Here is a 13173-nt window from a genome sequence, read left to right as displayed (position 1 = left end):
AATATGTTCTTTCCTAGGAGAATTTTACATTTTTCTCTTGCTCGTGGCTGGAAATAAGCTGTAAGACTTGCATTTATCATCTCATTTGGGACTGGTGGTGTTATTGACAGAATCTGGCATCATATTCTGGCATCATAGAGGTATGGATTCAAACCAGATCTATCATCACTAAATAGTGAGCGGTCTTAGACAAATGTCTTAATGCAACTGAGCCTCAATTTTTTTTTCATCAATAAACTGGGGCTGTTATACCTCCTTTCAAGTGGTTGTAAGGATTGAATAAAATAATGGAAGCGGGATGACATGGACCTGTAATCACAGCACTTAGGTGGCTGACGCAATCGATCATAGGTTTGGGGCCAGTCTTAACTGCATAAGGAATTTCAGCCTCAGGTGCATATTAAGACCTTGTCTCTGAACACAAAATAAGGAATTGAAAGATATACTCTAAAATAGGTATCACGGTGCCGAGCACTTCATAAGCATTTAAGTAAGTGATATTTACAAATAGTTGTATTGAAATTCTTAAAAGAAAGAGAATTTTTATTTTGAAGCAGTATCAATAATTTTTTAAAGGTATATAATCAAAACCATGGTTTGACGTATGGTGAGCTTCCCTGTCTGCATTTCTAGTTCAGTGTGTTCTTAAGAACCAATCTAAATTCAGGTCATCCAAAAGACTGAGTTACACTTTCCAGGCCCTTTTCCTTACCACCACATCCTCCAAGCACACAGGCTAGTCAGCTAAATAAATCCACTAAATACCCAAAGCATTATTAAAAGAAAAATAATTGAAAGCAATCTACAATAAAAATATAACTATAAAGATAGCCCTGGGAATTCACTCTTTTTTTTTTCTTTCATCCTACTAACCAGACCAAAGGTTTTGTCTAAAGTCCATAGGAAAATTTTGGGGGCCTGCAGTATGTCACCTCAGTCCTGCTCCAGCATTTTTATTCAGTTGGACAGAATGGAATAGATGTCAGAGTGAGAGCAGAAGCCACAGCCCTGGCCCCCGATTCCGACTGCCTCTCATTGGGCGACCCTTGAAACACTGGTGTGAACCTGTGCTTTGAACGTCGTGGCCCCGGCATTTCTTGAGAACTCTCTGCCGTCCAGGCACCTCACTCATAATCCGCATACACTGGCTCACTGAACCCGACAGCAACCCAGGCAGACAGATCAGAAAATGAGTCCCTAACATTGTTCGACCTCGAGCCCAGGCCAGTTGATTGAAGAGGTCCTGCTCCAAGTCACGATTCTGCATCGTGGGGTTCATCGTACAAAAGCACCTTTCCTGTGACCGGGGCCCAGCATTCCCTCTCTCTCTCTCCGTTTTCCTCTCTCTTTCTTTCCGTGATACAAAGGATAAGAAAATGTTTCACATCACAAAGCAAATACAGCCGCGTAGTGAGAGTTACTAGGGAAAGGCCACTGGCGATGCTGTTTCTGCCCTTCGAGTCTATGTCTCGTATTTGCGGGTATGCTGGGAAAGGCTGTATTAGCCCCTCCCGAGTCGTCCAGCAGTGACTGACAACTCCTGGTCAGCTAGGACTGACGTGATGGTCTCCATATCTTAATCATCCCAGGAGTCTGCAGTGTGTGTAACCCCTTCCGTTGAATAAGCAGTAAATCGTGGTTGCTGGAAAGAGGGCTTAGGGGTTAAGAGCGCTTGTTGCTCTCGGACAGGACCTGGTTTGGGCTCCCAGCACCCACTTGGTGGCTCACGGCCATGGGTAAATCCAGTTTCGGGGGCTCGAACACCCTCTCCTGACCGCCAAGGACACCAAGTACAAATGTAGTGCACATACATACATGTAGACCAAACACTGATACACATAAAATAAATAAAGCTTTAAAAATCAATGAGTGAATCTAAGCCACCAAGAAATGGATTATACCCTTATAACCACTGATTTCTCTGTTAGAAATACTTCAGTTATCCCCACCCCATCCCCGTCCCCCATCCCCCATCCCCCGTCCCCGCCCAAGCTTACCCAGCTCACTTGACTTTTAAAATACCTATTCCGCTCTCCTCAGGAATGAGTTAGGTAAACTGACAAAATACTACCACCGGATCCCTGGACCGACACATACCTGCATGCTTGCTGCTCACTGGCGATCTGAAGGCTGGTGGTGAGGGAGAGCGTAGTGGCTTCCTGCTACAAAGCAGCTCCTCCCGGAGGGGCAATGCAGAAGGGGTGATGTAGGGAGGACAGCAGCAGGACAGGAAACCTGCCCCACTACACTAAACGTCAGGTGACATCTTTACATTTATCAAACAAACACCAGAGACGAGTGGAGAAGAGCCTTCCCCCTGCAAGCGAGAGGACTTGAGTTCAAGTCTCTGGCACCATATAAAAAGCTGGGTGTGGCCATCCATGCCTGTAACCCCAGCACTTTTTTCCTAATGGAAAGCAATTTGGGTGTCGTCCTAGAACTAACAAATGAAATTATACGTCCCAGTTTTCACTACGGTCTTTATGTCAATCTGACAGCGCATGCTCTGTGGGCAATAAAGAAGCCTATAGAAAAGCTGTTCTGGGGCTAGGAAGATGGCCTGTCAGTCTAGTACCTGCTTTTGGGTCTTGAGGGCCTGATCTACAGAACCCACATCAAAAGCCAGGATGGTCTAGCAGGCCTGTAGCCACAGCACTGGGAGGAAAGAGACCAGCAGGTCCCCAAAGCTCATCCGTTGGGCCAGTCACTTGCCAAGCAATGAGTGTCTGGTCCACACATCCTGTCTCAAAAAAGTAAAGGTAGAGGGCAATCCAAAAGACTCCCCATCAGTCCCTCCACATGTTCATATCACACATGTACACAACTCCACTAGCAAATAATGTTCACCGTAGTGGTATCTGCACCAAAAATACAGCCAAAAATAACACGCACACACGCTAATTTTTCTTTTTTCAATAAAGTCTAAAAAAATTTTTTTGAAAGAAAAAGCTTTTCTTCAGCCTACTCATCACCGGGGTGAAGAGCCACCTCGTTGTCGTCCCTCCCCCTAGACAGAGATTAGGCTGTGCTTCATTCTCTCCCAGCCACACTGCTATCTCACTGCGCTGCGTATTAACCCTTTCATCGTGATTAAATGCTGGTTAGCTTTCGGGACACTCGTCTCAGCGAGCCAAACCAAACAGTTCGCCAGGTCTCCTAGTGTGCTTTTTATCGCTGTGATAAAAACACTGACCCAAAGCAACTTGTAGAAGAAAGGGTTTATTGCAGCCTGCACGTTACTGTTCATCACGTAGGGAAGCCAAGGCTGGAACTGGCCGCAGAAAACTTAACCCAGAGACCGTGGAGGAATGCCGCCTACTGATTGGCTTCCTCTGGCTTTCTCAGCTACGTTTCTTACGCAGTCCAGGCCCACCAGCTCAGGGATGGCACTACACCAGCTCAGGCCTCTAGCCCACGGTGGGCTGAGTCCTCCCACATCAATTAGACATCAAGAAAATATCCCCACAGACTTGCCCACAGGCCATTCTAATGGAAGCAATTCCGAGACTGGGATTCACTCTTCTTGAGTATGTCTAGGTTTATGTCAAGTTGATAAACATTACCCAGCACACTAAACCGATACATGCCACTTTACCACCCTTCAAAGGTGACCAGGATTCCTTTAAAATAACACATTCCTTGACTGTATATGAGTTTTAGCCAATAACATAGTTTAGTGTTTCTCAAAGAAATCCTATTTTTAAATTTAGTATCTTTTCATTCACCTCCACTAAATACCCAAGTTCCAATATTGTGATGAGTTGGAAATAAAGCAACAGTGTTTAAATAGTAGTTACTGTGTGATTGCATTAAACAAACTTGGAATTTGCATATCTTGGTATGTAAATGAAAGACCCTACAAGATTAAGAGAAACTACTACCTAAGAATTGTAGTAGATGTGGTTTTAGTAAGGCTGTGTCTTGGTCCTTCTCTCTCTCTTTTCTGTCACACTGAGTTAAGCTTTTTAGCAAAACAAAACAAAACAAAATAAAAAACTAAACTTTCAGTATACTTATTTATGTTAACATGTTATCCACATATTTTACAATGGGACCTGATAGTAATCCTAGTCCCCCATGAACATGGATGGCATAAAAGTGCATCAATTTTGAAATAATAAATTGTTTCCCGAGGGCAGAATAAGGCCAGAGAAATCAACTCCCCATCACTTCTAATTTAGGAAGCACCCTCCTGTAGATGGCATTTATATTCTGGAGGAGGCAGAAAACAAGTCACCCAGGAAAGAACACAGCCACAAAAACGTAGTTGTTTTCTTAGCAGTGAGGTAGAATGGGGGCATCAGGAATTAAAACTCATGATAGCAGTAGTTCTCTCACACCGAGCCAAGGTTAAGTACAAACCAAGGCATCAAAAGTGATCCTTACAAAGTACCTTTTCTAATAGAATCCCTGGGATCTGGGGGATAGGAGTGGGAGGGACCAGCATTTGTTGAGTGCTTCCTAAGTGTCAATCACTATGCTGACAAGCAGCTAAACCCTGCCTGTCTGCCAGAGAGTTATGTATTGTCCTCCCATTATAAGTGAGATGACCAAGGAAGGTTTGTCTACAGTGACCCAGCTAACAAGTAGCAGACTCAAAATCTAGTCAAAGACAGACTCCAGAGTCTATGCCCTTTCCTGATGGATGTGCTAAGTTTCCAAGCGAGTCTCGGTGCTCAAAAAAAAAATAAATAAGTAAATCAGGGTGGGGAAAGCATCATCCTGTGTATTTCAGTTGCTGAAATATCGAAGATAAAGTCCATCCCTAGACTTCTTCATATATTGGTGTTGTGATATTCAAGTACGATGCATTTTGGAAAGTCAGCCTGAAACTATGAAAGTGGATTTGGGAAAGAAGCTGCCAGGAAGCTCCTTTGCCCTCCTCCAGCCTTCTGGAATCATTTCGGCTCCCAACACCAGAGACTGCCAGACACCCTGTCCATAGTGCTCTGCTAATCAAATCACAATGTCCGAGGCTCCCACTCCCAGCTTCCCCAGAGGAGTTACCCATTGTAGTACCCTTAGGGTCTCAGTCTGTAGTGTTAGATGGCTTAAGGGGAAGGGTGGGAGGAGAGACTTGATAGAGATGACCCCTTTCCTCTGTGTGTGTGGCAGAAACAAGGTTTACAAGGATCTGGGCTGCTGCTCCACTGCTCCATGGATTCGTTGTCTCCTTTTAATGCGGCTAATTCCCAGTGACAATAAAATATGTCGAGTAAGCCCGAGCTCACATCCCTAGGCTTCAAAAACTATGTGAGAGATTAATACAAATGTCAACATTTCTAAATATTTTCCTTCCATCTTTGCCTAAATGTCTATGTAATTCATTTATACAATGAAGAGGATCTTTTTTTGTGTATATGTATATATGATAAAGATAATTCCATTTTAGGCTTTCAAAAAAAATGGCAAAACATAGAACTAGCATAATTTACAGCAGTTTAACTGAAGCTTGCATGGTGAGGAAAAAAAACAAGATGGGAATTTTTTTTTTTTTTTAGCCGATGTCCTTCCAATTGCTAGAACACACTTGCGTGGCACAGACACCTTCCTTCCTCCCACACTGACTGTTTTGCTTGGGTTTTTTTTGTTTTTTTTTTTTTTTTTTTGCTCTCAAAGAACATTGAATAAGTCAGCCACTAGGCAAACAGCACAATTGGTAAGACGGAGGAGGTTTGTAAGCGTGTCTCCAAATGGCTCCGACTCCTCTCTCCCACAAATGTTTGGATTCCTGTTGTGTGAGAGACTCCACTATGCAGTAGAGGGAACCATGTGGCACTTCTCACAGCGTGGTTTGCAGAAGTTCCGTGATTCATTCCGGAGACCTCGCTGTGGAGGTCAGGCTAAGCGTTGATGGATTTTTGTTTCCTTGTTGCTTTATCTAGAATAATCATTTTCTGAAAACAATTCGTATTTTAAAATGAAACTGACATACTTAAACCAGATTAGAATGGTAATGGAATTTTTCTGATTACAGAGGATAATATTTTACCCTTTGTAATTTTTTTTTTCATTTTTTTTTAAGTACAACTAAAACGATCATTTTATATCAGAGTATGTCAAAGTGTAAGCAAGATATAGTATGGGTAAGAGAGCTGTATTTAAAATCCAACTGTTCTGTACTTAGAATGCGTACTGAGTCAATCAAGGCTTTTAGATGATTTGGTAACGTTTTTCCTACTTGTGTTGAACAGATTCTGTGTTTCCATTTGATTTAGATATAATGGTGCTGGGTAAAGAAATCTTAGTTTGCCTAGATTATCATTAAAGATAAAACTCCTCTGTAGCTGTGGGGGAAATACTTAAGATCTCATTTGCTAGCTGGGAAAATAGAATAAAAAGGAATTAGATCCCACTGCCGGTTCTCCGGCTTTTGTTCAGGCTAACTCTGCTGGTAGTCCTGCAGAGAGCCTGGCTCCCTGAGTTGAGAGTGTGTTTCACACTTTTGTGCCTGCCCCACAGCCTCACGGAGAGGGCACAGCTGCTCAAGAATGTCTTTAAGAAGAACCACGTCAACCTGTACCGCTCCGAGTCCCTACAGCAGAACCTGCTCCGTGAGTATTGGAGTTTTGATTAAATTCTCTGCACTCTGTGGACCCCAGCGCTTATCAGAGCAGTGTGTTGAATATCCACCGTCTTTAGCCATTTAAAATGAATGGTTTAAAATTTATATACCAGCATGGTATATAAAAACAAATGGTTGGTTAACAGCCCCATGGGCTGCACCATCTCCCAGTTAATAGCGAATTTTAAAATGCTGCCATCTCCACATTCCTTGCGGCCTTAAATCTTAAAAAGAAACAGTGGGATAAATCTTAACTCTGAGGCGCCGCCTCTATGTTGTTTTCTTTTCTCCGTGAGTAACTTCGCAAGGGTCTCTTCAGCTTTCATGCGATGCAAGGAAACATATGTTTTCCCCTTCAAAAATATTTATGCATATTTAGAGTTGGGAGAAATTATTGGATATCTCACCCTCTTAACATTTCAAGGACCTGAAAGGGAACATAATATATACAGCCCTGTAGTAAATTTACCGGTGTTGGTAATATATCTTTTATTTTGTGTTTCCACATGTAATTTATTTTCCTTTATATATGCTCATGTATAGTGCTTTTGATCTTTATGTGTCAAGGGCCTTTTCCAAAGATGTGATCCCTCTAGGGGTTATCTCCTATCCCCACACCCCCTCAGACCATGTAAACATCCCTGAGGTAATACACACACACACACACACACACACACACACACACACACACACACACATTATGTATGTGCTGGGAACAAAAGAGAATGTTACCTAAAGAAAGCAGGCCTCTCCTTCACCACTAGCAATTCTGTGTGTTCGTCTCCTCCTCCTAAATGCCATTAATTAACAATGATCATGTATCTATGTGGAGAGTATAAGGTAGTGTTTTCATCTGTGTGCTCAATTATGGTAGAATAATTTAGTCAAGCTAATTAATACATTCCTCTCCAACCTTCCCACTCACACAGCACCTATCTGAAAATGTATCCAATGCCATGATCAGACTCTGTGAGCCTTCCAGTCATGGGAAAGCAAAAAAAACGGAGGGAGTAGACTTGCTGTGTGGATCCCAGGACTAAGGGAGATTGGGCAGCTTCTGCCTAGTCAAATGGGGAGCAGAGTTTAGAGGCTCCACACTGGCAATCTCTGGCCCTCCCCACTCTCCCTTTCTGGCTGCTGGACTTGTGTCTTTTGCAGAAGTTCACAATGAGCGCCCCTTGCTTCTGAAGGTGGGAGATGGGTACCGTTTCTCCCAGGCCAGCCGGGAGCACTCAGAACTGACGGTAATTTCCAGTGAGTTCAGTCAGTGATTTCTGTTCTTTTCGTTACTTACAGACGGCTACGCTTTCTCTCAAGATGAAAACGGCATCGTCTCACAGTCTGAAGTGATTAGAGCCTATGATACCACGAAACAGAGGCCAGATGAGTGGTGATAAGGAGGCCTAAGCAACAGGCCCTGCTGTGTCTCTGAGGAGAGCCGTCACAATCTGAGGTCATCCCTGCAGTCTGCTGACCAATCCCAGTCTGGTCCATGGGGAGAAAAAGTGGATCCGAGCTCATCTCCCAGATGGATTTCAGGGACATAAGCACTATGTGATCACTCTAACATCATCGCCCTCAGATGCTCTCCAGTACCTGCTAAGGCTTTGTAAACCGGTATTGGAAATGACCTTGTGTCTTGCCTGAGTGCTTTCTCAAAGTGGGGACCGGTCAGTGTTCACAAGCCGCCCCTCTGGGCCTGTAGCTCTCAGTTCATTGGCTCAATGACCCGTCAATCAACCATTTAAAAAACAACTCCGAAATGGTGTTAAGAGAAGGGACTCTGTATAGCTAGACTTAGATTTCAGGATATGCTGAAACACGCCAGCATTCTTGACTCACTCTACTGAACACTTCTAAACAAGGCATTAATACGTGTTTGTGTCAATAAAGTGTCTTGCTTAATGTTTGCCAAAGACGTTCAGTGCGTGTGTTTCTCATTCAGTAGTCAACTGCCCAGAAACGTAAAGGAGAGTTTCCTCGCAGTACTGCTGTTCGATCTGCATGCTTGACTTTTCAAATGTGAGCGCGACTTGCAAAAATTGAACATGTCCAGGCGTTTGCTACTAAAATCTGTGATGTCGCACCTTCGGCCTTACAACTGCTTCTCCGTCGATTGTTCTCTTTATTTGTCCCATCAGAGAGACCTGTCCGCGTGTGACCATTGTTACCGCACTGATTTCTTTCTTAACTCTGTTGTCTGTCATTTCTGATGAACTTTAGACTCCCTTTAGATGCTCGTAGAAATCTGGCTTCTGCTGTGTATTGAGTGATGTCACTGGGTCTTCATTATTTTTTCCCTCCTAAGAAAATTATGCTTATGTATTTATGTGGGATTTCTGAAACTTCTGTGTCGATGTTTGGGATAATCCATCAGATAATGCATGGGCTTTTTGTCATGTGCCTAGGCTCGGCTTTTGTCCTGTGTTCTGTTTGGTCCTCGCTGTGTGTTCCCACTGGAGATGATATATGTAGCACAGTTGGTGTGTCAGTGATACCCATATGCTTCACCCTTAAAATTATTTCACAGTTCGCTCAACCAAGAGTTCCCAAAGTGAGCACGTACTGCTAATTGACACGAGACAGATAAGTAGCATGTTTCCCTCGTTTTAAGGAAATAGCTATATTACTCCAGTAAACCTTCCAGTCAATGAATACTTCTTCTCATCATGAGTGGGGCTCACTGATACGTTTTCAAATATATGTTCATTCTCATTAGTTTTGGCATTTCCATGAAATCTCCTGAAAAAAAAAATGCCTATTTTGCTACCAACAATAAATGGTGAAGGGGCTGTTTAAGAACCACACCCTGTTTTCTACAGTTTTTACAACATGTTTTTCATCTTAAAAGATTAAAAAGGGAGTTCTAGTTTTCAGATACACTTCAGAGATCGAAACGAACTCTTCTGCCTTTTATCCAAAAGCCTGTTTGCCTTTAAGTGGGTTACCAGCAAAACAGGGACCTTTAAACGTGTGAAAGGACTAGCTTTGAGAAGAGGGAGCTTCCAAATTACCCCCCATTTCATCATTGACATCGTTTTCCCTGTTTTTCTCAGTCTAGATTTAAAATTAGACTGTGTTTCTTCCTCCTCTAAATTTGTAGCTAGTTAACCAGTGTGTCTCTGCATTCCCTACAAATGAGAGGTCCTAAACCCCCACAGAATTCTGAAGGGAGCAGAGTGGACACACTCCACATCTCAAACCTGTCTGTCCTGTTGGAGCTTAGATGAAGCAACCCACAAATCAAAACATCCAGCAGAAGTGCACACAGAGACTCGAAGGTGATCTTTCACATTGGGAGGCTGGAGACTTTAACCTTCTACCAACTAAGTGTGGCGAGTGGGTTCTCCTCAGCCTCCTGGTGGTGACAGTGGAGATCCACACCACAGAAATGAGTGGTTCCCCAAGGATGGCTTCCCTTTGCCCTCTCCAGCAGAGGCGGCTGTCTCCGGGTTCCTCACATCAGAGCGTTGTGGATGAGAATGGAATCTTCTGCCCTCCGCATGAAAATCTAAAGCCCTTTTTTTTTTTCTTGAATCATGAATTATTTTGATGGAATGCCTCCACATGAGAATACTCATGGTTAATCAGTATAGTTCATACCCTGAAATGAAGCTCTTTATGCCTGGTCATCCCTGGATCCTGTGTTTGAATGGTGGACATGAAGTCAAGTCTCCCTGTTTCTTGGGTTGGGGATCGCACAGGGAGTGGCCACTTGGGTAAGACTTGAAATAGAGAATTGCTGTTGCAGTGGGTGTGTGATACCCTTGAGTTTCTAACCTGTGTTAGCTGAGGGGAAACGCTCATGGTTTTACCGGGATTTGAATCACAGCAGTCAAAGTGACTTTAAACCTGTTTTTCTGAAAAAAAAAAAAAAAAAAAAAAAAACAACAATATGTAACTCCAGTTTGAAACTCCTCGCTAGGGACTCTAGTAAGTGCTGACATGACTGCTTTGTAATGTTTACAATCCAGAAAATACTATTTATAGCAGAAAACCCTCATCACTTTAGCATTGAAAAGCTGGGCGTTTCTTCCTTCTTCATGTTGGAATATACACAGTAGTATACAACATGGACTTTCTCTATGTATTATACATGTGAAAATGCTTTGGTGTCTGGCACCCTGAAAGATGCTATGTTGTAGAAGGTATTAGCAGGAAAGCAGTGTTCTCAGGAACATAGGAAATTTAACATGATAAGCAGGCTTCCTGGCTGGAACTCCTCTTGGCGCTCTGTGTGAGATGGCGTCAGCAACAAAAGAGAACTTACTGGAAAGCTTTCTCACCCAGGCAAGAGGACGGATACTGCCAAATCAGGGAGCCATGAGTTGTATTATCATTAAGGAGAATCGGTAGTTCTTTTTCTCCCTGACAGACAAAGTGAATTCTAGAAATGACCAGCATGTAGTCTCAGCATTTAATTATATATTGTAATTTTTCCACTCCATATCCCTGATAGCTGGGATGATAGTTACAGGTTAATTTGTCCTATACTTAGTGCCACCCTCATAAGCTGTCATGGAAAAAAGTCCTTTCAGAAAGCAAATGCGAGTCAGAGAGCAATAGCGACATCCTCTGAAAACAGTGTGTGGCGATCACAAAGCCACCTGTTCATCACGCGGTTGGTTTTTGATGGTTCCAGGTCTTAAAACTTGTTTCACGAAATGAACCTTTAGTCTAAACAGTAAACTACAAACTTTAGTCCCACTTACTCACACCGTGGTGACCAGGTATGTGGGATTCCTTCTGTCCATTGCTGACAGCAACACCACGTGGCTCTGTGCCTCAAAAATGCTTTTTAATGATGAGTATTTCTGGATGCCTCTTGAACATACCATAGCCTGATTTTTCTCACATTGAAATAAAAACACTTGTGAAACTTAGTTATACTTTGCTGTGTTTTAATTAACCTTCAACAGCTATTGAAATGGAATGTAAGTTAAGTTTTGAAGAAAATAAATGCTGTCCGTGTTTTGTATTGATTTATTTTCTGTAGAAGAAGAGCTGTTAGGGTCTTTTGTTTTTGTGCGTGTTTGGTTTTTTTTTGTTTTGTTTTGTTTTTTGATAGGTTTATGGTTTGCATGAACTAATATTTAAAGTGATCCACACAAATGCATGGCTTTTGTAAAAATCTCGATATTTATTTCTGTCTTATAAAACTTTATCATGGCCTAACTAGAATTTAATATTCAGTGGACAAATTAATTGGTCCTCCACACCTTTTTAAAAAAAAAAAAAAAAAAAACTAAATGGATTATTTTACAAGCTTCAACAAATTCAATTGAATCTTTTTATTTAATTGAATCTTCTGTTTAGCTTGCCTCCAAGAGCTTTTCTTTAGTAAGTTCATGAAACTTCTCAGCAAATAAATCTTCCCTAAGTAGTGGACTGAATATGTGTTTATTTTGAATTAACAGCAACTTTCCATGGGTAAGTTTGCTATGGCAAAGATGTGAGCAGACTATTTTTCTTTATTCCCAGTCATAGCCTAGAAGCCATAAATGAAGTGAGCGCCGTTTGTTACTAGCCTCTTCAAGCTTTGTTTTTCACTTTTTCAAGTGTATGACGTTAAAGTAAGAAAGCAGCCTTGGAAGGCTTTGCAGTTTGCATTGAAGATAAAATAGATGTTCAGCTCTGTGGAAAAGCCATTCCTGCCGAAACTGCTGTAGAGATCATGGCACTGCATGAGTGGGGAGTGTCGAATCTGTGTTTATAGTGGTTCTCTCAGGTTTGTGTATCTTAATGTTCAATGCACTGTGTTTTATAAATAGTTACTACCGTTGAGTAAAATCCATTTCTATGCACTGTTACGTGTCATTGGCCTTTTGTGAATGTGCATGTTTTAAACTGCAAATTTTAAACATTTGTCCTCTAATTGTTATTAAAAATAAAATAAACTTTACCATTACATAACGGAACTGGCTGAAGTTTTGATTACTACATTTAGAAATGATGTTGCTTTATAAAGCAGTTCAAAGCCACAGTGACTACAGTCTGAGACGGTGTATCCACCTGATAGCTTCTTGACCTTTTTTAAAGCTATGTTTAATTCATTTAATTCAGCTAAATGAAATATTAGAATTAGCTCTAATTTGATAGGAGGGTAGTTTGTGAAATTAACAGAGAGGTATTTTGGGGAAAGTTACTGTATCTCAACTTTATTGTTTAGAAATGTCTCCCAGGTAATCTGCATTTTAAATCAGCTTGCCAGTCAGTAGTTCATCCCGGTCTCTGTCCTTTTGTGTTGGATGAATTTCATAGGTTTTTCAAAACCCACTTTAAAGAGAGGGAGAGAGAGAGAGAGAGAGAGAGAGAGAGAGAGAGAGAGAGAGAGAGAGAGCGCCAAGTTTTGACAATAACATTTGAAGGATGTAACCACAAAATAATAAAATTGGCCAAAAGTGCAGGAAAACACCAGAAATAAGGATCATTTTCTCAGAAATAAGCATCATTTAGTAGATGCACACCCAAGGGAGACGCAGTTTGGTAAGTGCTAGAATAGAACGTCTTGATACAGAGGTACTGGACATGACAAATTGGAAAATATCTGATTTGATTGCACTGTGGTCATGTCTATTTAGCTGTTGGGAGCCCCTGTCCTCTACCAA

The 13173-nt window shown here is 41.9% G+C and overlaps 1 protein-coding gene across 10 annotated transcripts in view; it reads left to right on the top strand.

Moving 5' to 3' along the window:
• The window catches only part of Atp8a1 (ATPase phospholipid transporting 8A1), a 227252-nt gene extending 216793 nt beyond the window's left edge, over nucleotides 1-10459 (top strand). For all 10 annotated transcript variants that reach the window (XM_076546409.1, XM_006974634.4, XM_076546407.1 and 7 more), the window contains 2 exons: nucleotides 6463-6554; nucleotides 7862-10459. In XM_076546409.1, the coding sequence (XP_076402524.1) occupies nucleotides 6463-6554; nucleotides 7862-7959 (190 nt within the window). In that variant the 3' untranslated portion in view covers nucleotides 7960-10459. The remainder of the gene's footprint in view (nucleotides 1-6462; nucleotides 6555-7861) is intronic.
• The last annotated feature ends 2714 nt before the right edge of the window (nucleotides 10460-13173 follow it).

The sequence above is a fragment of the Peromyscus maniculatus genome, chromosome 10, assembly GCF_049852395.1.
Source record: "Peromyscus maniculatus bairdii isolate BWxNUB_F1_BW_parent chromosome 10, HU_Pman_BW_mat_3.1, whole genome shotgun sequence".
Classification (NCBI taxonomy): domain Eukaryota; kingdom Metazoa; phylum Chordata; class Mammalia; order Rodentia; family Cricetidae; genus Peromyscus; species Peromyscus maniculatus.
The sequence above is the reverse complement of the archived record's forward strand: the minus strand, read 5'-3'. Positions and strand labels throughout refer to the sequence as shown.